The 25,851-nt window shown below is 44.9% G+C and overlaps 1 protein-coding gene across 2 annotated transcripts in view; it reads left to right on the top strand.

The window, feature by feature from the left end:
- Window positions 1-25,851, top strand: part of RCC1 (regulator of chromosome condensation 1) — a 78,632-nt gene that overhangs the window by 43,394 nt on the left and 9,387 nt on the right. For both annotated transcript variants that reach the window (XM_068269284.1, XM_068269283.1), the window contains exons 3-6: window positions 19,826-20,016; window positions 21,206-21,385; window positions 23,690-23,786; window positions 24,108-24,230. In XM_068269284.1, the coding sequence (XP_068125385.1) occupies window positions 19,826-20,016; window positions 21,206-21,385; window positions 23,690-23,786; window positions 24,108-24,230 (591 nt within the window). The remainder of the gene's footprint in view (window positions 1-19,825; window positions 20,017-21,205; window positions 21,386-23,689; window positions 23,787-24,107; window positions 24,231-25,851) is intronic.

Genomic DNA, 25,851 nt, shown 5'->3' with positions numbered 1-25,851 from the left:
CAAACAGCCCCTAACCTGCCTCTTGCGGGCAATCTGATCACCCACCCACACCAATAGATCGCCCGCAGATCCGACATCAGATCACCACCCAAGCGCAGCGTTTACATCTATTCTCTCCTCTAAACACCCACTAATTACCCATCAATCACCCCCTATCACCACCTGTCACTGTTACCCATCAGATCAGACCCTAATCTGCCCCTTGCGGGCACCCAATCACCCGACTACACGCTCAGATTGTCCTCAGACCCCCCCTTATCAATTCGCCAGGGCAATATTTACATCTGTTCTCCCCTGTAATAACCCACTGATTACCTGTCAATCACCTATCAATCACCCATTAATCACCCCCTGTCACTGCCACCCATCAGTCACCCCCTGTCACTGCCACCCATCAATCACCCGCTGTCACTGCCACCCATCAATCAGCCCCTAACCTGCCCCTTGCGGGCAATCTGATCACCCACCCACACCAATAGATCGCCCGCAGATCCGACGTCCGATCACCTCCCAAGTGCAGTGTTTACATCTGTTCTCTACCCTAAACACCCACTAATTACCCATCAATCACCCCCTGTCACTGCTACCTATCAGATTAGACCCCTATCTGCCCCTAGGGCACTCAATCACCCGCCCACACCCTCAGAATGCCCTCAGACCCCAGCCCTGATCACCTCGCCAGTGCATTGCTTGCATCTATTCCCCCCTCTGATCACACCTTGAGACACCCATCAATCACCTCCTGTCACCCCCTAGCACACCTACCCATCAGATCAGGCCCTAATTTGCCCCGTGTGGGCTCCTGATCACTCGGCCAAACCCTCAGATCCCCCTCAGACCCCCTTCCGATCACCTCCCCAGTGCATTGATTGCATCTATTTTCCCCTCTAACCACCCCCTGAGACACCCATCAATCACCTACTGTCACCCCCCCCCCCCCCCCCCCCCCAGCACTCCTATCCATCAGATCAGGCCCAATACAACCTGTCATCTAAAAGGCCACCCTGCTTATGACCGGTTCCACAAAATTCGCCCCCTCATAGACCACCTGTCATCAAAATTTGCAGATGCTTATACCCCTGAACAGTCATTTTGAGACATTTGGTTTCCAGACTACTCACGGTTTTGGGCCCGTAAAATGCCAGGGCGGTATAGGAACCCCACAAGTGACCCCATTTTAGAAAAAAAGACACCCAAAGGTATTCTGTTAGGTGTATGACGAGTTCATAGAAGATTTTATTTTCTGTCAAAAGTTAGCGGAAATTGATTTTTATTGGTTTTTTTTCACAAAGTGTCATTTTCCACTAACTTGTGACAAAAAATAAAATCTTCTATGAACTCACCATACTCCTAACGGAATACCTTGGGGTGTCTTCTTTCTAAAATGGGGTCACTTGTGGGGTTCCTATACTGCCCTGGCATTTTAGGGGCCCTAAACCGCGAGGAGTAGTCTAGAAAACAAATGCCTCAAAATGACCTGTGAATAGGACGTTGGGCCCCTTAGCGCACCTAGGCTGCAAAAAAGTGTCACACATGTGGTACCGCCGTACTCAGGAAAAGTAGTATAATGTGTTTTGGGGTGTATTTTTACACATACCCATGCTGGGTGGGAGAAATTTCTATGTAAATGGACAATTGTGTGTAAAAAAATCAAACAATTGTCATTTACAGAGATATTTCTCCCACTTAGCATGGGTATGTGTAAAAATACACCCCAAAACGCATTATACTACTCCTGAGTACGGCGGTACCACATGTGTGGCACTTTTTTACACCCTAAGTACGCTAAGGGGCCCAAAGTCCAATGAGTACCTTTAGGATTTCACAGGTCATTTTGCGACATTTGGTTTCAAGACTACTCCTCGCGGCTTAGGGCCCCTAAAATGCCAGGGCAGTATAGGAACCCCACAAATGACCCCATTCTAGAAAGAAGACACCCCAAGGTATTCCGTTAGGAGTATGGTGAGTTCATAGATTTTATTTTTTGTCACAAGTTAGCGGAAAATGACACTTTGTGAAAAAAAACAATTAAAATCAATTTCTGCTAACTTGTGACAAAAAAATTAAAACTTCTATGAACTCACCATACTCCTAACGGAATACCTTGGGGTGTCTTCTTTCTAAAATGGGATCATTAGTGGGGTTCCTACACTGCCCTGGCATTTTAGGGGCCCTAAACCGTGAGGAGTAAAATGACCTGTGAAATCCTAAAGGTACTCATTGGACTTTGGGCCCCTTAGCGCAGTTAGGGTGCAAAAAAGTGCCACACATGTGGTATCGCCGTACTCGGGAGAAGTAGTACAATGTGTTTTGGGGTGTATTTTTACACCTACCCATGCTGGGTGGGAGAAATACCTCTGTAAATGACAATCTTTTGATTTTTTTTTTACACACAATTGTCCATTTACAGAGGTATTTCTCCCACCCAGCATGGGTATGTGTAAAAATACACCACAAAACACATTGTACTACTTCTCCCGAGTATGGCGATACCACATGTGTGGCACTTTTTTGCACCCTAACTGCGCTAAAGGGCCCAAAGTCTAATGAGTACCTTTAGGATTTCACAGGTCATTTTGAGAAATTTCGTTTCAAGACTACTCCTCACGGTTTAGGGCCCCTAAAATGCCAGGGCAGTATAGGAACCCCACAAATTACCCCATTTTAGAAAGAAGACACCCCAAGGTATTCCGTTAGTAGCATAGCGAGTTCATAGAAGATATTATTTTTTGTTACAAGTTAGCGGAAATTGATTTTGTGTTTTTTCACAAAGTGTCATTTTCCGCTAACTTGTGACAAAAAATAAAATCTTCTATGAACTCACCATACTCCTAACGGAATACCTTTGGGTGTCTTCTTTCTAAAATGGGGTCATTTGTGGGGCCCTAAACCGTGAGGAGTAGTCTTGAAACGAAATTTCTCAAAATGACCTGTGAAATCCTCAAGGTACTCCTTAGACTTTGGGCCCTTTAGCGCAGTTAGGGTGCAAAAAAGTGCCACACATGTGGTATCGCAGTACTCAGGAGAAGTAGTATAATGTGTTTTGGGGTGTATTTTTACACATACCCATGCTGAGTGGGAGGAAGATCTCTGTAAATGGACAATTGTGTGTAAAAAAAAAATAACAAATTGTCATTTACAGAGATATTTCTCCCACCCAGCATGGGTAGGTGTAAAAATACACCCCAAAACACATTATACTACTTCTCCTGAGTACTGCGATACCACATGTGTGGCACTTTTTTGCACCCTAACTGCGCTAAGGGGCCCAAAGTCCAATGAGCACCTTTAGGCTTTACAGGGGTGCTTACAATTTAGCACCCCCCAAAATGTCAGGACAGTAAACACACCCCACAAATGACCCCATTTTGGAAAGTAGACCCTTCAAGGTATTCAGAGAGGGGCATGGTGAGTCCGTGGCAGATTTCATTTTTTTTTTGTCGCAAGTTAGAAGAAATGGAAACTTTTTTTTTTGTTTTGTCACAGTGTCATTTTCCGCTTACTTGTGACAAAAAATAATATCTTCTATGAACTCACTATGCCTCTCAGTGAATACTTTGGGATGTCTTCTTTCCAAAATGGGGTCATTTGGGGGGTATTTATACTATCCTGGAATTCTAGCCCCTCATGAAACATGACAGGGGGTCAGAAAAGTCAGAGATGCTTGAAAATGGGAAAATTCACTTTTTGCACCATAGTTTGTAAACGCTATAACTTTTACCCAAACCAATAAATATACACTGAATGGGGTTTTTTTTATCCAAAACATGTTTGTCCACATTTTTCGCGCTGCATGTATACAGAAATTTTACTTTATTTGAAAACTGTCAGCACAGAAAGTTAAAAAAATCATTTTTTTGCCAAAATTCATGTCTTTTTTGCTGAATATAATAAAAAGTAAAAATCGCAGGAGCAATCAAATAGCACCAAAAGAAAGCTTTATTAGTGACAAGAAAAGGAGCCAAAATTCATTTAGGTGGTAGGTTGTATGAGCGAGCAATAAACCGTGAAAGCTGCAGTGGTCTGAATGGAAAAAAAGTGGCCGGTCCTTAAGGGGTAGAAAGCCCTAGGTCCTTAAAGTGAACCAGAGACGAAGCACCCTCATGTATTTTACCATAGAAATCAGTGGGAACATTAGAGAAAACACCTACCCTGCTCTCTGTTCCATCCTCACTGCTAAAAGTGTCTGTTATCTAGCTGAGATAAGAATACCGGACTGAGCATTGAGTTTGGCTTTGCTATAATGACTCAGCTATAATGATTTCTGAGCAAAGCCAGCAGGGGGCAGGCTTGGACTTGAAAAGACACAAAAGAACACAGTCTCAGCTATAATCTTTCTGTAGCAAAGCCAGCCGACTGCTTAGTCGGGATTCTTATCTTAGAGGTGATAACAGGCAAATTAAACAGAGAACAATGTAACAAAGAGCAGATTAGGTGTTTACTGTCATGTTCCCACTGATTTATAAGGTAAAATACATGAGGGTGCTTCATCTCTGGTTCTCTTTAAGTGGTTAATGTGCACTCTGGAAATTATTTTCCAAAAAACTGGCAAATAGGTTGATGATTTTCCTCCAAGATATAATCTCCACTGATCAAGCTGGCTTTGTGCAAGGAAGGAACCAAGAGACAATTAGAGGTGGGCCGAACGGTTCCAGGCGAACTTCGGGTGGTTCACCTTCGCAGGCGAAGGCGAACTTTCCCAAGAGTTCGATTCGCCCCATAATGCTCTATGAGGGTCAACTTTGACCCTCTGCATCACAGTCAGCAGGCGCATTGTAGCCAATCCGGCTATAATAAGCCCTGGAGCCCCACCCCCGCCTTATATAAGGCAGGCTCCGGCGGCCATTAGCCTCACTCGTGTGCCTGCTAGAGACAGAATAGGGACAGCTGCTGCAGACTTGTTCTCCTAGGGACAGATTAGTCAGGCTCTTGCCTTCTTAGCTTGCTTAACTGAATCTTATTGCTATAATAGCGCCTCAGAAAAGCTCTTTTCAGAGCTCATCCTGCTGTGATCAATTTTTTTTTTCTGTGTTTGAAACTGACACTTGTGTTTTTTTTAGACAGCATTGCTAATTCATACTGTGTCCCACTGGCACTGCCAGCAGCAGCAGCACATTCGGTGACTACTACCTGTGTGTGTGATACACTTGTGTTGCTTAGACAGCATTGCTAATTCATAATGTGTGTGTACCACTGCCAGCAGCCCACCAGCATTCAGCAGCACATTCAGTGACACCTGTGTGTGTGACAGGGAGCTGCACATTGTACTACCTACCCAGTACTGCATTTACCTACTGCTAGTACCTGTTGTGTTTAGTTAACCCACCTCATCATTGCATACACCTACGTTTGTGTTGAGTGAACCCACCTCGCTGCACATAACTACCTTTTTGTGTTGAGTGAACTTGCGTCACTGCATATAACTACCTTTTTAAGTTGAGTGAACTCACCTCACTGCACATAACTACCTTTGGGTTGAGTGAACTCAGCTGACTGCATATAGCTACCTTTTGTGTTCAGTGAACTCACCTCACTGCATATATAACTACCTTTTGGGTTGAGTGAACTCACCTCACTGCATATACGTAGCTTCCCCCCGAGATGGACAAAATGGACAAACCAGGTATAGGGAGAGGTAGAGGCAACCCCAGAGAAAGGCCACCTGGCACTGGCAGGTCTGTGCGAGGTGGTGTTACTGTGATTTCGTGCGGACCTTGCCCAAAGTACAGTGCTCAGAAGAAGGCACGTGCCATCACTTCCCATAAGGACGTGCTTGAGTATTTAACACAGAACACCTCATCTCCCGCAGCCACCAGCGCTACAACAAGCGCCACATCCGCTGCATTTGACACTTCACAGGAGTTATTTGGTGGTGGTGAAATCACTGATTCACAGCCACTACTGCAACAACAAGAAGAAGGCGCAGGTACACCACCTCATACGTCTGAGTTAGGTGGCGATAGTATGGACGTAATGTGTGAGGAGGAGCATGATGATCCACCTGAAGTTGGTGCAGTTGAGGAGGTGTCTGAGGAAAGCGAAGCTGGGCAGGAGGATTATGACGATGATTATACGGATGTCACGTATGTTCCAAATAGAGGAAATGACCAGGGGGACAGTTCAGAGGGGGAGCCAGAGAGGAGTAGGAGGAGACGACTCATGATAGAAACAGAGGGAGCTCGTCCTCAGAAACAGCTGGGGGCAGTGTCCGGCGCCATGTATCGCCAGCTATGGCCAGCCAGCCAACATGCCCTTCAAGGTCAGCTGTTGATGCCACCGTAGTGCCATCACCACAGGGGGCTCTGCGGTTTGGAAATATTTTACGGTGTGTGCCTCAGATAGGAGCAAAGCCATCTGTTCTCTCTGCCTCCAAAAATTGAGCCGTGGAAAGGCCAACACTCGCGTAGGGACAAGTGCCTTACGAAGGCACCTGGAGAAAAGGCACAAACACAGCTATGGGAAGAACACCTGAGGAAAAGCAGCACCCCTCAAGACAAGCCACCCTCCTTCTCCTCTTCCTCCTTCAGGTGCATCGTCTTCATCCGCTTTCTCCCTTGAACCTTCACAGCCACCCTCCTTCACACCGCCTCTGCCCTTGAGCGGTTCCTGCTCCTCTGCCCACAGCAGTAGCCAGATGTCTGTGAAGGAAGTCTTTGAGCGGAAGAAGCCAATTTCGGCCAGTCACCCTCTTGCCCGGCGTCTGACAGCTGGTGTGGCGGAACTATTAGCTCGCCAGCTATTACCATACAAGCTGGTGGAGTCAGAGGCTTTCCGTAAATTTGTGGCCATTGGGACACCGCAGTGGAAGATACCAGGCCGCACATATTTTTCACGAAAGGCCATACCCAAACAGTACCGTGCAGTTCAGAGGCAAGTGGTGTCATCTATTGCAAAGAGCGTTGGGTCAAGGGTCCACCTGACCACGGATGCCTGGTCTGCCAAGCACGGGCAGGGCCGCTACATTACATACACAGCCCATTGGGTCAACCTGGTGACCGATGGCAGCAAGCAGGGAGTATGTGGCTGCGCAGCGGACCGACTTGTCACACCTCCACTGCTTGCAGGCAGGCCTCCTGCCACCTCCTCTCCTTCTCCTCCAGCTACATCCTCTCCGCTGTAAACCTCCTCCTCCTCAGCTGTGTGTCAGTTGAACTCTAGCGGTGCTGCCATCACCTCTTCCTCTCCAGCTACACAGCCCCATCTCCCCAGAGCCTACGCTTCATGCCAGGTACGACGGTGTCACGCAATTTTAGACATGTCTTGCCTCAAAGCGGAGAGTCACACTGGAGCAGCTCTCCTGAATGCTCCTAACAAACAGGTGGAGCAATGGCTGACCCCGCACCAGCTGGAAATCGGCAACGTGGTGTGTGACAACGGCAGCAATCTCCTTTCCGCTTTGAATTTGGGAAATCTGACACATGTACCCTGCATGGCACATGTGCTGAATCTGGTCGTGCAAAGATTTGTTTCAAAGTACCCAGGCTTAGAGGACGTCCTGAAGCAGACCAGGAAGTTGTGTGGGCATTTCAGGCGGTCTTAGACGGCCATGGCACGGCTTGCTGACATTCAGCGGACAAACAACTTGCCGGTGAGACGCTTGATACGCGATAGCCCGACTCGTTGGAATTCCACCCTGCTCATGTTCTCTCGCCTGCTAGACCAGGAGAAAGCAGTCACCCAGTACCTGTACAACTACAGTAGAAGGACACAATCTGGGAAGATGGGGATGTTGTGGCCCAACAGCTGGACACTGATGCGAAATGCACGCAGGACCATGCGGCCATTTGAGGAGGTGACCAACCTGGTGAGTAGCGCTGAAGACACCATCAGCGACTTGATCCCCCTACGCTTACTTCCTGGAGCGTGCCGTACGTAGAGTGGTGGATGAAGCTGTAGAGGAGCGGGAACAGGAACAGCTACGGCAGGAGCAGGCGTGGGACCAATTTTCAGCCGAACCACAGGTTTCCTCAACACCTGCGGCACCACAGAGGAGGGAGGAGGAGGAAGAAGAGTAGTGTGGGGAAGGAGAGGAGTCAGACTCGGATGATTATGAGGAAGGTGTTTCTGTGGAGGAGGAGGAAGAGGTGGCAGCGGCAGAAGAACCGCAGCAGCCGTCACGGGGCTTCTGCTGCTCCACGTTCCCGTGATATTGTCCGTGGCTTGGGGGAGGAAGAGGAGTTGCGTGACGTCACTGTGGAAGAGCAAAAGGAGATGGAGAGTACGTCTGGATCCGACTTTGTGCAGATGGCCTCTTTCATGTTGTCCAGCCTGTTGAGGGACCCCCGTATCAAAAAACTCAAGGGGAATGACCTGTACTGGGTGGCCACGCTACTAGACCCTCGGTACAGGCACAAAGTGGCAGACCTGTTACCAACTCCACACAAGGCAGAAAGGATGCAGAACAAGCTGTCAATGATGCTTTACAATGCATTTAAGGGTGATATGACAGTACAACGCAATAAAGGTACCACTGGCAGTATTCCTCCTCCTCCTCCTCACCAGTCCACGCAGGCAAGGACAGGCTGCTCCAGCGATCTCGGGGTGATGTCGGACATGCGGACCTCCTTTAGTCCAACGCCTCGCAGTAGCCCTTCAGGATCCACCCTCCACCAACGCCTGGACCGGCAGGTAGCCGACTACCTGGCCTTAACCTCCCTGGCGTTCTATTAAGATCGCCAGGGCGGCTGCGGAAGGGGTTTTTTTTAAAAAAAAAAAAACTGTTTCATGCAGCCAACTGAAAGTTGGCTGCATGAAAGCCCACTAGAGGGCGCTCCGGAAGCGTCATTCTGATCGCCTCCGGCAACCAGAATAAACAAGGAAGGCCGCAATGAGCAGCCTTCCTTGTTTTGCTTACATCGTCGCCATAGCGACAAGCGGAGTGACGTCATGGACGACAGCCGACGTCCTGACGTCAGCCGCCTCCGATCCAGCCCTTAGCGCTGGCCGGAACTTTTGTTCCGACTGTGCAGGGCTCGGGCGGCTGGGGGGGGGGGGACCCTCTTTCACGGCGGATCGCCGCAGAGCGGCGGTGATCAGGCAGCACACGCGGCTGGCAAAGTGCCGGCTGCGTGTGCTGCTTTTTATTTCGCAAAAATCGGCCCAGCAGGGCCTGAGCGGCGACCTCCGGCGGTGATGGACGTATATATTCGTCCATACCGCTGAGGAGGTTAAGTGTGGATGTACACACTGCGAGCAGCGAGGATGAACCCTTGCTCTACTGGTTGCGCATGCTTGACCTGTGGCCAGAGCTGTCCCAATTTGCCATACAACTTCTCTCTTGCCCTGCCGCAAGCGTCCTGTCAGAAAGGACCTTCAGTGCAGCTGGAGGCATTGTCACTGAGAAGAGAAGTCGCCTAAGTCATGACAGTGTTCAGTACCTGACCTTTATCAAAATGAACGAGGCATGGATCCCTGAGAGCTATTGCACGACCGAAGACTGTCAGTCCCCACACACAGCATCTCTGCCTGCAGGCCGCTTGACTGCCTTCTCCGCCACCACCACCAGGGTCCAGGACTCTAGGCGGATTCCAGAATTTTTAAGGCCGCTGCTAGCAGCGGCCGCTATACTAATTTTTCTTGGGCATGCACATGCCTGCCTAATTTTTATGGCTGAACTGCAGGCGGCTGCAACAAAAAACAAAAGGCATGTACATGTGCCCATCCCCCTTCGTGATCATTAACTTGCCGCGGTGAAGGGGCTTGCGTATCACAATGAAGCAATGACCGCCGGCTATATGAGTGTCTCGGGTGGGGGTGGCACACCAAAGATAATAAGGACGTTGGTTCATTGTGGTCAGACCAAATTTGATCAGCTGGACAGTCACTGTTCTGTCATTCAGCTACATCAGCCGGGCGAGCATATGGGCTGAAAAGCCACCATCACCTGCACTCTCGTCATGGTGCGCACCAGTCCAGCACGGCCATCCCTACACAAACGGCTGTTTGCAGTCACTGCATACCTTTCACTGCATCTGTGACTGCACATTATACCTGGCAGTCAGTGCATAACTTGCACTTGAATGGATACAGTTTCAAACAATTTAAAAATACAACCATCTACATTTTCAAACAATTTAAAAAAATGCCAACAAAAATTGCCCTCCGTAAAACATTCTTGGCAAATGCTTTCGACTTGTTTTTTCTTCCGCTTGTTCAAGGGTCCATCTGACCACAGATGCCTGGTCTGCAAAGCACGGTCAGGGCAGCTACAGCATGGGTCTCAGCAGGCTCCCACTTCGGGCCGGAATCCAACCTTCATTCCCCGCGGTGACAATGTCAGCCTTGCCCTCCATAACGGATCCTCGCGGAGACCAACCTGGTGAATCGCAGTGAAGGCACCATCAGACTTGCCCTCCATAACGGATTCCCGTTAAAGGATTTAAAGTTGATTCATTACAATTAGGGCCTTAAATTCCTGTATTGCATGCCTGCCTGCTGCCCTCCTTGGATGTGCAGTGGTAGCCGTTGCTCAGGCTCCACACCGGATTCCATCCCTCATTCCCCGACCATTACCCGGGGTCACAAATGGCAGCCCACCTCCATATGATTCTCGTGAAAGGAATGTGGTGTCATCTTTGCCCGCCATAACTGGTTCTCGTTAAAGGATTTAAAGTACATTCATTTCAAATATACAGCAGGGCCTCGAAAGTCCTCCTCCTGTATTGTTGTTTTTGGTCACTACCTCGGGGTGGGAGTGCATGCCTGCCTGCTGCCCTCCTTGGATGTGTAGCGTTGCTCAGGCTCCACACCGGATTCCATCCCTCATTCCCCGGCCTTTACCCGGGGTCACAATGTCAGACTTGCCCGCCTCCATTGGATTCTCATTGTAGCGGTACTGAACAAGTACACAGCAAGTAGAAAATGTAATTTAAAAAAAAAACCTAAGCTTTTTAACAGTGCCATGGAAAGTTGAGAAGGAAGTCATACATTACCTGACATCACTGAGTGAGGAAGAGCAATCTCGCCATGTTGCGCAGTAGTCCAGCACGGCCATCACAACACACAACAAACAGCTACCGGTATTTGCGGTGCGTTACACAGTGAGTTTGGTGTGTCAGTGTGAAGCAGTACTCTAATTACACTCCCTGATTGATGTATACACATGCAAGATGTTTTAAAGCATGTTAGGCCTGCAATTTAGCATTCAATGTGATTTCTGCCCTTAAAACGCTGCTTTGCGTCACATCCAGATTTTTTTCCCCGGGACTTTTGGCGTGTATCCCACTCCGCCATGCCCCCCTCTAGGTGTTAGACCCCTTGAAACATCTTTTCCATCACTTTTGTGGCCAGCATAATTTTTTCTATTTTTCAAAGTTCGCCTCCCCATTGAAGTCTATTGCGGTTCGCGAACTTTTCCGCGAACCGAACCTTCCGCGGAAGTTCGCGGACCTAAAATCAGAGGTTCGGCCCATCTCTAGGGACAATACATTTAAAACCCTTTTGTTGACCCAATTTGTGCAGAGACATGGGATTTCTGCCTTGTTGCTGGCGGTCAACACGGAGAAGGCCTTTGACAAGTTGGCCATCTAAAAGTAACATACTCAATGTTTTGCTTGATCCTGAAGACTTAGCATTTAGGCAATACTTTCCTTTTTACTAGCCGAGAAGATGCTATAGTTTACTTAGGCCTGAAGATTGCTAAAAACCCTGACTCCTTGTTTAAGGAGAATTTTCTCCCTCTCCTTTTACAGTTTGAATGTGATTTATAGAGAGGTGGGGTGCCCTGGCTCATTCCTGGACTGGCCGCATTAACGTATTAAAAATGAATGATGCCACGCCTTTACCCACTTCAGACGTTGCCAGTCCCCATTCTGGCTTCTTTTTGAAAGAAATTGCATGCTATACAAGAGTGAAGAGATGTGTGCTCTGACCAGTCATTACTTGACATAAATACTGGTTGCCTCAAGTCTACTAATTGAAATTGACTATTGTCTAATTAAAATGGCACAGCGCTTGCATGTTTCATTCGCCTACCAGAATATGCAGGATGTAAAGCTACCTCCCTGCCATTCCTGCAGGAGTTGACTAACACAAAATACTTTGCATCTCAACAGCGGTGCCGCATGTAGGCCTCCTTCTACCCCCAAGAAATGGGGGGCAGCGCAGACGTTCCCAAAAACTATCCACTGCCCGGGAGCACTGCAACTGTCCCTCAGGGAAGAAATTGTCCTCTGCGTGGGGGAAGAGAAAACCTCGTTTAGCTCTTAGTACACTATATAAACCCAAAGATGAAGGGGGCTTAGCCCTTCCTTACCCCAAAATGTAGCAAGCGATGGGCAGCACTCCAGGCTGCAAATTAAATAAAACCTACAGAGATGTGCAGTGCCCCCCCCCTGGGACTAAATAGACACATTCAATACAAATCAGATGCATATTATGTACTAATCAGTATTCTAAGAATTTTCAATGCAAACTGAAGCCCCTGGATGCAGCTAGCCTAAAGTATACTTTGTTTTTTTTTTTTTTTTGTACAGCAGAAGCAGCGTTTCCAAACAGACGCTGCACATGGCTAGCAGCACCAGCTAAGAATTCAAACACTAACAGTTAAAACCATAATTCTGCTTCACTGTTTGAATTATGCTTCACTGTTAGACTAGTGATTAGGTCTCTCCCATGGGGGCATGTCATCGTCGTGGGAGAGTCTAGTAGGGAATCATTTGTGCACAATTTATTATTATATACCAATTGGCCATACACATCTCTAGGATCAAAGATTGGATTTTGCTCCCCTCATCCAAACAGTGGCCTTCTTTGGAGATAGATCTCAATTATAACACTATAGCTGCTTTACCGTGGATCCTACCACATGTGAGACGTTCTTTAAACTTGCCATGGCCTCGACTTACAGCAGTCACACTTAACCTTTGGAACAAATTAATTAGCACAGAATCGCAATAGTGTCCTGACCCCAATTTGGGATAACCCGGCTTTTCCTCCTGCAGTGGAGAGAGCTTTGTAGCCCTGCCAGAAGTATAGAAGAAAGAGGATAGCCTTTTCATGCCTGGCCAGCAGCTGCAGCCTGTCAGATGCTGCTAGCACAGGTTACTCAATTGCAGGGCTGCAGAATTTGGACAAGCCATGATCCAACATGGCCGCCAGCTATAGAAGAGGCGGAACCAGGGCTGTGAGAGGAATAGTACCCGCCATCAGAGGGAGGACAGAGCCTGCATATGACTCTGTTTTAGCATGGTCAGTACGGAGTGGCAGTTGAGGAAACCGGTCTGAGGTGGTTGGAGCTATGGTGCCGCAGTTTTTTAGCTGACTGTGAAGAAACTGATCTGTGAAAGGACTTGGCACAGCAGTGAGGAAAATAAGCACGGAGGAACTGTTAACCCTAAAGTGGATCCGAGATGAAAAACTAACAAGTTACTTGTCTATATATCTTATCTAAAGTTTTTAGATGTTATCTTAAAGTTTACACGGCAAATCTAGCTGCAAACCGCTTCAACAGTAGATGATGATTTCTACCTGTGAAACAATGACAGTACCTATCTTCTGCTTGTGATCATTACACACACGCAAGCTGCTCTGCATCTCCAGCCCTCAGCCTGTGAAAACTTATCTCCTCTCCTCTGCCTCTGAAATCTCTGGCTAGTAACACCACCTCCTCCTCCTGCCCAGACTGAGCTCCCATAAGCCCTTGCTACATGGGCCTCAGAGTGCCTAGGCACTGGAGTACACACTCAATTCTCTCGATTTCTATAAAATTATCAAATCAAATAATCGATCATACAGCCAAATCTTTAGCGCAAGAGCAGAAAAGGAAGTGTTATTAAAGTCACCCATTGATAACCAAAGTAATTAGATGCATACCTGTGAAAGATGCACTAACCTGTAAAGCAGTCCTCCAGTAACTAATGGAAGGGCTCAAGGCCTGTGAACAAGTATAGAAAAGATGAAGTTAATATAGGGCTATCCAACGAAACTCTGGAATGCAATAATTCTATCCTGGAGATTTTGAAGCATAAGGCCCGGTTCACATTAGCGGTTGTTTGCCAAACGGACCGGATGACCTGACCGGATCCGGACCGGATCCGGATCGGAACCGTACGGTTCTGATCCGGATCCGATCTGGATCCGGTCAGGTTGCATCAGGTGGCAATCAGGATGCGATCCGGATCCGTTTGGCAAACTATACGTAAAAAAAAAAAAAAAATGTTGGGGTCTGGGAGGTCAGCAGAAGGGGGACCTGTGGAATCAGGCCCTCTGCTGTTTAGCACTCACCTCCACCTCCGACATGCTGCCAACATCCTGCCAACACCTCCAGCTCGTGCTGCTCCACTCCAAAATGCTTGCCCATGTGTCCCCAGCCAATATCGCCGCAAAAATCCGCATAGGAAGTGGGGTAGAAGATCCGGATTTCTCAGCCAGTGTGTTGTGCGGCCTCCGGTTCCCATTTGTTTGTATTGGCCGGATGGTGCAGTCCGGCTCCGCCCCGGATACGGCTGCCGGAGGGGCCGGATGAAAAAATAGCGCATGTTGGAACGGAGTCCGGAGTACGGATCCGGCCCGGATCCGGTCCGGCTCCGGTTCTGCAGAACGGACCCATGTGAACGGACGCATAGGCTTTAATTGCTATGCCGTGCGTCCGTTCCGTCCGTTCTGCAGGCGGTGCGGCTCCGGCACGGCGATTCCGGAGGGCCACCGCAAGTGTGAACCGGGCCTAACCTGGAAAAGAAAAGATTGTTTACATGGAAATTTGTTGATTCAATATCTGCTTGTGGATTACAATTCTCAATCAGCTAACAGGAAGCCGGAGACTTTGTTTCTTAAAGCAGTAGGATCAGCCATACTATGCCAGGGAAAAAAAACACCTATATAAGTAGATAAATACGTGATCTACTTAACACACGTATTCTACTGTCCACGTTTTGATTTCAGTGAATGTTATATAGTAAATGACAAGAATTCTGTTAGTGGGGGGCATGTCTTTTGCCCACAGTTAAGGCTAACTCGTGATGTCATTTCTGCCCTTTACTTTTTTTCTTGTCTCCTCCAATCGCTGAGTCGCCTCAGCCTTGCTTGTAAACTCAAGTGAGTAGGGGATTAGGTTTCAGATAAGCAGCTGGCAGGGAAATAAAGGAAAGAGGAATACATTATAGATAAAAAGAACCCCCAGCATGCAATTCTTTGGCAACGACTACTAAAGGGCCAGTGCTCCTTAAGGATGTGATAACTCCAAATCATAACAGCAGAAAAAGTTTTGAATGCAGGATTAGCATCTTTATCACTTAATACACTCAGACCAGTTGCTGTTGAAATTTGATTTTTACGGTGACAATACCGCTTTAAGACTGAGCAGTGGAAGTTGCTTTTTTAGTTAGAGAGGATTTTGTCTTCGGAGAAAGATCCTTTTTATTACTGTGCTTTATTTAACTTAAATTATTTCAAGAATACAAATCTCTCAAAATAACTTGATTGGTGTCCGGAAGCTTTCTTTATAGTAAGTGTTCAGGGGTGTTACAGCATACAGACTGAGACAAGCCACCAGGCCTGATTTACACCTGGATGATCTTGTCGTTGCTTCTGGGTGCCTTTCCCATTCTACCATAGAGCAGAAGTTGGGTGATACTTCTGTTTCATCTTTTGATTACTTACAGTGATCTGATTTTATTAGAAGCACATTGCCATATGCAGATTTTGGATGTGATTTGATGACTGTTGAGGTGATATGCTTTAACACTCCTTCCAGTGAGAAATCCATTTCAGTGTTTTATTCTTTGCTTTTCTCCAATATCATTGATGCCCCTCCTAGATTTGTCCTACAATGGCATGTTGAATTGGGTAAAGAATTCACAAAGGAGCAGTGGTGGAAGGCATATGTCTTTGCTAATAAGTCATCCCTCTCTGGATGCTCCACAAGATGTATCCTGATTGTTCCTCATTATGCTGGAAATGTAACAGGGAGGTTGGATCGATGGAGCATATTTGGGTGTCCTGTCCACTACTTCCTGACTTTTGGGATACCATCTGTAGTCATTTTTTAAATGCTCGAGGTTCAAGTCCCACGCAGGGCGGAAGCACTCCTATTGCTTATGTTACACTTGTCTATTAAAGTTAAGAAAAAAAAAATCTGTGATCAGGCACCTTTCGGTGGCTGCTAGATTGGTTATTCCAAAACTGGAAATTTATAGAACCTCCTTCTATCACTAAATGGCTAAAGGAAATGTATGATAAATCTGAGTCGTTAATTCAAGAATCTCTTAATAGATGACTTAATCACCAAAATGTGTGGACTCTCTGGTATATGTTTTGTGAGTCTGATGAGGGTAAAGCAATCTTGGGCCGTGCCTGAAGCCGAGTCCCGTGGGTCTCATTGAAGTGGGCACTTGCTGTGTGGTGCTCCTTGAAGGTATCTCTAAGTGATCAAACCAGTTTCAATTCACTTTGTACGGGGCTTGTATGCCTTGTGAGACTGCCTTTCTCTCCTCTCCTTTCTTTTTCTTCCCTTTTTTCTCTTCATCCTGTCCTTTCCTTTTTCCTGTGTTATAAGATATTTCAGCCATTTGGTCCCAGTGATTTCAAATGTATATTTGTTTTGCTATTTTTTTAATTGGGGTAGAGCTGTTCTGGTGCTAATTACCATTTATTATTATGGTATGTCTTAAAATCAGAAGTGTGATATGATGAGGGTGTTACACTAACATTTTATTTTCAATTTGTACTGATTTTGATGTCTTATATCTGACCATTTGGCTCTGTTTTCTGATGCTATGGAGACTCTTGCTGCCTCTTTGTATGTAAATGTTTGTCTTCTTCAAATAAAAATCAAACAAACATTGAATTAAAGTCTCATAAAAAAAATATCAAGTACGTAGTGCTTATTAGATAACTTCAGCCTAAACAAACATACTGTCATTAAGTTACATTAGTTATGGTCATTAAAATAGGTAATCTCTTACCCACCCTGTTTTAAAAGAACAGGCAAAGGTTTGTGATTTCATGAGGGTAGCCATCTTTTTGGTTGAAAGGAGAGGACAGGGAGCATGACACAGTTCCAACTGTCCTGTGTGCTGATCACCCCTCCCAGTTGCTAGGCAACGTGAATAACAATATAGGAAATCCCATCATGCTTTGCACAGCATCAGGGGGAAAAAGCCTGGGCAGTTTTCTTTGATAGGGCGGAGCTTAGCTTAAAATGCAGCTAAAAATGAGACTTCTATAAGAAAAACAAAGTTCTGATGCTGTGAAACTGTTAAACGCCAAGCCTTTTCAGTTCTGCTGAGTAGATTTTTTAGTCTGGAGGTTCACTTTAAGCTACATACACTTTAATTTCCTGTTGCCTGTGACAGTTAAGCCTCATCTACACAGTACAATTTTTCATCAGATCGAATCTATTAGATAATTTCCAGCCGGTCTAATCGGATTGCGTTAGATTTTGCAATAGATTTTGGGTTCTTATCAAAGCAAAATCTATTGCAAAATTGATCTCAAACAATTTGGACATCTACACACGATGCAATTTGTTGTTAGATCTATCTAATAGTTTCATCTATCTGATGGAAAATTGTACCGTGTAGATGAAGCTTTAGACTCCAGGTTATGTAAAAAGTTGGGCTGCCGGAGTCGAGGAGTCGGAATAGATTCAATAGTCTGATTTGAGTCGGTGGTTTCAATAAACTGAGGAGTCGGATGACTTTGTAACAACTCCACAGCCCTGGTAAAAACGCAGCACTAGCCTAGAGGCTACTAATGCGTCTTACTATGGAACAGGTAGGCGAGATGACGTACTTCTTCTGGTGGGCCAGATGAGTGGGAGACAGTGCACTCAGGGGTTGGTCATTTGCTAAACATCTGGTAAGCCAGGTCTTTAGGCAACATTGGGGGTAGGGGCTCCCGTGAACACACTCTCTCACCCAAGGTGGTCTTTAATACTTTTACTTATAGACCCTGAACAAGCATGCAGATCAAATGTTTCTGATTGAAGTCTGACTTCAGTTGCAAGCTGCATGTTTTTCATGTCTGTATTTAAATGCTATTGCTGCCAAAGAGATCAGAAGGACTGGCGGGCAACTGGAATGATTTATAAAGAAATCTGACAGCCTCCATACCCCTCTCAGTTCGGATGTTAAGTTTCAGAACTCCAGAAGTTATAACCTTAGAATTTTTCCTTATTATTGGCAATATCTTGAGGTGGCTCTGAATGACAGTTCACTTTCAGATTTAAAGAGACTCTGTAAAGAGAAAAAACCCTCTGGGGATAGTTACCTCGGGAGAAGAAAGCCTCAGGACCCCAATGAGGCTTCCCCCTCCCCTGTAGCTTTAGGGAATCCAGTGCTGGCTCCACCTGATCCTCCCCCGACAAGCTTGACGAGGCTGGATTTATTTACCTCTTCGGGATCCAGCGCAGGCGCAGTAGCGGCTCTTCATTCGGGCTAGGTTGAAATAGTTGAGCCCGTATCGTATCCGCTCTACTGCACAGGTGCAAAAGGACTCGCGTCTGCGCTGTAGGGTGGATTGATCGGGTTCAGCTATTTCCACCTTAACCCAAATGACTAGTGTGCCTGTGCAGGATCACGGTAGGTAAATATTTACCTCAACGCACTTCGGGGGAACCTGGCACTTGAACGGAGGGACGGAGGAAGACTAGGGAAGCCTTGTTAGGATCCAGAGGCTTCCCCCTCCTGAGTGAAGTATCCCTCAGAGGGATTTTTTTTAATTACAGATTTTCTTTAGAGACTCCGTAACAAAAATTTCATCCGGTTTTCTTCCAGCCTACAAGTTCCAAAATCTATTGTAATGTGCTCTGGCTTACTGCAGCACGTTCTACTATCACCATCTCTGTAATAAATCAACTTATCTCTCTCCTGTCAGACTTGTCGGCCTGTGTCTGGAAGGCTGCCAAGTTCTTCAGTGTTGTGGTTCTGTGATGCATCTCCCCCCTCCAGGCCCCTCTCTGCACACTGCCTGTGTGATATTTAGATTAGTGCAGCTTCTTTCTGCTCTATTATCTTTTACAAGCTGGATAAATCCTCCTCTGAGCTGGCTGGGCTTTCACATACTGAGGAATTACATACAGGCAGAGCTGTCTGCACTCTGCAGGAAGAAACAGCCTGACACTTCAGTGGAAGATAGCTGCAGGGGGAAAGAAACACACAAATGATCTCTTGAGATTCAAAAGGAAGGCTGTATACAGCCTGCTTGTGTATGGATGTATTTTCTATGTGTGGACATACTGTACATCAACCTGCTTCCTGTTTTGGTGGCCATTTTGTTTGTTTATAAACCTTTTTAAAACTGTTTTTAACCACTTTTAATGCAGCGAGGAGCAGCGAAATTGTGACAGAGGGTGATAGATGTCCCCTAACGCACTGGTATGTTTACTTTTGTGCGATTTTACCAATTCAGATTCTCTTTAAGTCTTCCCACAACTATCAGTCGCAAATATCATCACAGTATTTCTGAATAAGGCCACGAGCAGCTGAAGGTGGATGAATTCACCACCTGACAGCTGCTCCTTTCCATCAGCTGGATGCTTGATAGTGCTTGGCAGAGGTAATGCTGTCACATGGCAAACATGGTGTTACCAAGCATTGCCATATGCCTGCATGGGATTGAAGCCGAATGGAGCTTGTGGCCAGCATCCAGGTGGCTGAACTGCTTGACAAACAAGCAGCTCAGCTGTCCATGGAAAAGAGGCTGGAGTTTAGTTTGGTTTCACTTAATTTCTTGTTGCTTTGTTAGATCTCTTTTGCCATGCTTTTCAATATTCACTACTTTGAAATCCCTTTTTTTCTAATAGTTTGAAATATTTATATTTTGAATTCTAAAGTTACTGCAATTGTTAAAAAGGGCAACGTTCCTTTTTCATGTGTTTGGCTTTTAGTGATTAGTCATGCCTCCCATAATACTGTTGGTGGTTTGGTGCTCACACTTGGACAAGGTGATGTTGGTCAGCTGGGTCTTGGAGAAGATGTGATGGAACGTAAGAAGCCAGCAATGGTGTCCCTTCCAGAACCAATAGTACAAGCTGCAGCTGGAGGAATGCACACCGTATGCCTTGGAGCATCAGGCACCGTGAGTCTATTACTAGTTTCTTACTTCAACAAGTTGTTTGTAATTGAAGCCCACCTTCCCGCATTGACCCCTATAGAGTTGTGCTTTAAAGCTAGTCAACTCTTTTTGAATGTAAGTGTGTCGGTTATTTCTTAGATGAATGTGAAACTTTTACTTTGTCATGTCACCTGAAGCAGTTCATTTCAAGTACAACTGTCGGGCATAAAATCAAAAATCAATTCTTTATTTTTATCTGGTAAACTAATAAGGATGCTAACCATGCAATCAAAAAGTTAAAAATCACAGTTTTCTTGTCCATAAAACAACGTTCCCCAGTTTCCTTGACTCTTATTACATCTGCCGCACAAAGGAAGTTGCAGGGCATGCTGGGTTGGTTTTTTTTTGCTTCTTTACTTTCCCCCCAGACTTAACTTATGCAGCCTGTTTGACTGAAGCCTCTTTCCCTCCTGGTTTCCCCTCCCACACCTCTGTTCCTCTCTGGCCAATATTCTCTTGCTGTGACAATTCACTTTTTCTATTGCAGAGCTGGGTGGAAGTCCCTGAAGACTGGGGGGAGGGCAGGCAATGCATACACAATGAGGCAGAGGAGAGTAAGGCAGGAAATTACATCAGGATTGGCTTCAAGATGGACACAGTTAAAATTGTAAACCCTAAAGCCCCCTCTACACCATTCAATTCCAGACGCGATCGATCGAATTCGATTAAATCCGATATGTCCGATCGGGATTCAATCATGATCGATTTTTTTGGCTAGTTTTCAATGCAAATTGATCACATGATCGATTGAATCCCGATTGCTCCTGGAATTGAATGGTGTAGAGGGGGCTTAAGGATTTTTTTTTTCTCTATAGAAAAATCGCTAAAATCAAAACGTGGACAGTGTGTTATGAGTAGAGCAAGTATTTATCTACTTATATGTGTTTTGTTTTTCTGAGCTAGTATTGCTGACAGCTCATCTTTTAAAAGAGTATATTGTATTCTATATCTGTAGACGTCTGTGCTGTAGGAATGTGCTACTGACCAAGTATTTCATTAGACACAGTAATCAAAGAGCCTATTCACCGATATAAAGCAAGCCGGCAAGGTCTTACACAGGAGTATGACATTTTTTTTGCATTGCAGTGGGTTTTAATACCTTAAATTATTGCTTACCAGTTTTCTTTTCCTTTTATTCTTGTCTACTTCATAGATTTATACTTTTGGTTGTAATGATGAAGGAGCACTGGGCCGAGACACTTCAGAAGAGGGTTCAGAAACTACACCTGAGAAAGTAGCCTTACAGGAAAAAGTTATACAGGTTTCTGCAGGTGACAGTCACACTGCTGCTTTGACAGAAGATGGAAAAGTATTTCTCTTTGGATCATTCAGGGTATGTGAACATGTTTTGCTAAAATACGAGAAAGGGGACACAAAGAGCCCTATATAGTGCAGTATGTACTGGTTAAAAATGAAATGGGTGAAAGAGTAGAAGCAATTATATACACAAGTCAGGGTTACCGCAAAGGCAACCACTGTTAATGCAGGTGGGGAGAATCCGCCTGACCCCACTCAGGATTAAGAAGTCACTTTCTGTAGATCAGAAGAAAAAGGGGATAACACCCCTCCACCAACAGTGGACTCGTACAGTATAACGAATGAACGGAGGTGCCAAAAGAATAACCTTTGCTAAAAATGTTTAAAAATAGAAGCGGTAGTTGTGGACTTACCTCCTCCAAGCAGACACAGGAAAAAGCTAACGTTATATCAACAAAGAATTTTATTACATACTCGGGGGTCTATGAATCGCTTTTCGCAGGTGCACCCTGCTTCATCAGGCAATGGAAAGGGAGTACATACAAAGCAGGTCTGAGTATCGGCCAAGCACTTCTGTTGTAATATAGGTATATTTTTCTTCAACATGTAATTTTTTTTTCTTCTAGTACTGCAATGATAATAAAACATATGTAAAGGTGAACTGAGGGAATAAAAGGTGTATAGAAAGCATAATTTGTTTTGTTATATGCAGGATGTGTGGTTTCAAAAGTGGGTGGGGGCTATAAGATGTGGCTAAATGGCATTTTAAAGTAACAGTAGTAAACACTGATATAGTGAACCTCTGGATATAGTAAACTCAGTCCTCAGGTCCCAGCAAATGTATCTGTTTAAATATACAAGTATTACCAATCCCGATATAGTAAGCTACTTTTCCTGGTCCCTTGGAGTTTACTATAACGAGCTTATACTGTAGCCCCCCTCTTTTTGTTCTAGCTTGTTCTGGAGAACTAGTGGTCCCCCTCTTTCATTTTTTTATATTTCCCCCATGGGGTCTTGCGGAGCCTTTCCTGTGGACTAGTGGTCCCCCTTCATATATTGTTTTTGTCTAGTCTAGTGGTCCCCCGTTCCCCTTAAAAGCATTTTAGGTAGTCTAGTGGGCACCCTTTTTCACACATTTCTGGTCTTCTTAAAGAGACTCCGTAACAAAAATTGCACCCTGTTTTTTATCATCCTACAAGTTCCAAAAGCTATTCTAATGTGTTCTGGCTAACTGCAGAACTTTATACTATCACTGTCTCTGTAATAAATCAATGTATCTTTCCCCTGTCAGACTTGTCGGCCTGTGTCTGGAAGGCTGCCAAGTTCTTCAGTGTTGTGGTTCTGCTATGAACTCACCCTTCCAGGCCCCTCTCTGCACACTGCCTGTGTGTTATTTAGATTAGAGCAGCTTCTCTCTTCTCTCTTATCTTTTACAAGCTGGATAAATCGTCCACTGAGCTGGCTGGGCTTTCACATACTGAGGAATTACAAACAAGGGCAAAGCTGTTTGCAGGAAGAAAAGAGCAGCCTGAAACTTCAGTGCATGGGGGAAAGAAACACACAAATGATCTCTTGAGATTCAAAAGGAATGCTGTATACAGCCTGCTTGTGTATGGATGTATTTTTCTATGTGTGGACATACTGTACATCAACCTACTTCCTGTTTTGGTGGCCATTTTGTTTGTTTACAAACAAACTTTTTAAAACTGTTTTTAACCACTTTTAATGCGGCGAAGAGCGGCGAAATTGTGACAGAGGGTAATAGGAGATGTCCCCTAATGCACTGGTATGTTTACTTTTGAGCGATTTTAGCAATACAGATTCTCTTTAAGAAAAGGAAAGTTAAGCGCAAGGACATCTTGTGGCCAAATAGTAAAACTACATCTAAAAACACTTCCTTTTTTTTTTTTTTTTTATTATCATATATATATATATTTATAACAGACTCTACTATACTACTACTACTACTACTATATAATGGCCGAAAACTGAGAAATTAATTTGTTCATTTTTTTTTCCTGTTAAAACACATTTAGAATAAAATTCTTTTTTTCTGCCCAGAAAAACGCAAAGGAATCCTGGCAAGTGGAAACAGTCCCATTCACTTGTATTGCTATGCGAATTTGCATGCGAAAAACGCATGCAAATTCACGATAGTGGAAATGGGCCCTGAGGCTGTTCAGATACTTTATTTTATTTTATTTTTAATTTTGTAGAGCTGTCAAATCATCCCTCTGGCAATCCAATTAAAAATTAATTGATAAAGTAACAAGTAGTATATTTAAGTTGTGACCCCACAGGGTGTTACTTTTCTGTTGACAAAATGATGTATGTATTTATATAGCAGTAGTTACTGAAAAATGTTTCCTCTTTCTCGTAGGACAACAGTGGTGTTATTGGACTGCTAGAGCCTATGAAGAAAAGTATGGTTCCAATACAGGTCCGGATACCTTCTCCAGTAGTTAAAATAGCATCTGGTAAGGGATTTGAATGTCGAAACGTTGTTTGGTATATTTATGCTTACAACATGGAGGATGCTGCCTGCTTTCATAACATGTAGCTGACTAAAATATCCAGAGCTGATGAGTCCAGTTTACTGCAGACCATATTTGCAGCCGTGATTTGTAACGTGGTAAATGCTTGTAATTGCCAGGCAGTTGTCTCAAATCTGTTCTGTGAAAATGTTTAATATTATTGTTTATTAGAAATTCGCCATTTGGTCCCTAGTACATTATTTTCTTCAGTCAGTTTAGTTATTTTGTATAAGTGTGACCTAATTAGGTTTTTCTTTCTTCAAGGTAATGACCACTTGGTGATGCTTACCTCAGATGGAAATCTCTACACATCGGGATGTGGGGAACAGGGACAGCTGGGCCGTGTACCAGAGATGTTTACCAACCGTGGAGGACGAAAAGGCCTAGGTCAGAATCTCCCCTGCCTTCTGCTAATTGTCTTCTGTTGGTCTCTAGTGGACATTCTTTGCTTGTTTGGCTTTTTACACTTTAAAAAGTACGATAGTACTCACATACACTGTGTCTGAAGTGAAGTCTGCATTCCCTGTAGCATGAAAATAAAACTTTTACAAAAAAAAACTGTTTTGTACACCACTTTGAAACCAAAAATGGCAGGAAGGGAATTAAGGGAAATTCTAAGCTGCATAGATTTTAGAACCGGCTCTTGTATTTTTTTTCTTTTTTTTTCTTTCATAGTGTACCAGATGTTTTTTTAGCAAGTGACTAGTCATATGCTGAACCGTTAAATATATTGATAAAGCCATGGGCCCTTATTCAAGTCTGTTTTTTTCTCCTAAGTTTTCTGCTGGAAGATAACTTATTAATCTTTAGTTTTAAATAACTTTTCAGCACTCTTAAATTGAAAAAAATATGTTAATTACTGACAAAATTATTCTATGTATTTTCTTGTTTGGTGGTGGCTTAAAAGGAGAAAAAATGAACTGCATATGGACCATGGGGTTGTAATACATACAGAATGCAGTTTTGGCATGGTCTTGCGGAATTGAGCAAGGCCTTCCCTCATCTGCATGAAAGCATGTGTTGAGCTACTTTCACAGTGGGACGTTGCATTTTTGATGCGATGTTTAAGTCTCGACGCAAACTAACACCGCAATGTCCCAAAAATGTCACAACGCAACTTAATTCCCCCGTTATCGTCGCATACAGGTAATGAAAAGTATGCTTCCAAGTCATTACTGAGCATGTGCAAACAGTCCAACGCAGTTAATAACGTGTGTAACGCACAGCATGCAGCACTCTTTAATAATGCTACACGTTACACAAAAACGCAACGTGTGCACTGTGAATGTTGCACAGACTTAGTATTGCTGTGCGGTCGTCCACGTTAAAACATTTTCTAACGTGCGACTTTAACATCGCTCTGTGAAAGAGGCCTTACTTAAATACTAGTAAAAAATCATTGAGCATTTATGTTGCCACTTTTATTTTTTTATTATTTCCTGTAATTTGATGCTCCTTTTGGTGCTGTTAAAGGGAAGCTGAAGATGGTTAAAAAAAAAAAAGTTTCTCACCCGGGGCTTCTGCCAGCCCCCTGCACTGCAGCTGCCCTGTGCCCGCGCTGGTGCTCAACAATCCTCTGGTACCAAGCCGTGGTGCAGTTTTGGGATCGCCCACTTGCAAGTCAACAGTGCCTGCACGGCCCTGGCTGCATGCGTCCTCTTTCGTGCTCCCAACAACAAGAGTGCCCTGGGCAGTACGATATAACCTAGTATTGCACAGGACGCTTCTGGACTCGTGTGGCCATGGCCAATCGACTTGCAAGTCGGTGATACCGAAACTGCGCTGCGGCGGGGGACCAGAGGATCACTGAGGACCGGCGCGGGCACAGGTTGGCTGCAGGGGGCTGGTAGATGCCCCAGGTAAGTGAAACATCCCTTTTTTTTTTTATTTCAAATTTGTTACAGCCATTGTGAACTCCTTTGAGGGGGACAGTTAGTGACAAGACTACATATACTCTGTACAGGGCTAAAGATGTTGGCGCTATATAAATACTAAGTAATATCAGTAA

Source organism: Hyperolius riggenbachi, chromosome 2 (assembly GCF_040937935.1).
Source record: "Hyperolius riggenbachi isolate aHypRig1 chromosome 2, aHypRig1.pri, whole genome shotgun sequence".
Lineage (NCBI taxonomy): Eukaryota > Metazoa > Chordata > Amphibia > Anura > Hyperoliidae > Hyperolius > Hyperolius riggenbachi.
Note: the sequence above shows the minus strand (reverse complement) of the source record. Positions and strands in the feature narration are given on the sequence as shown.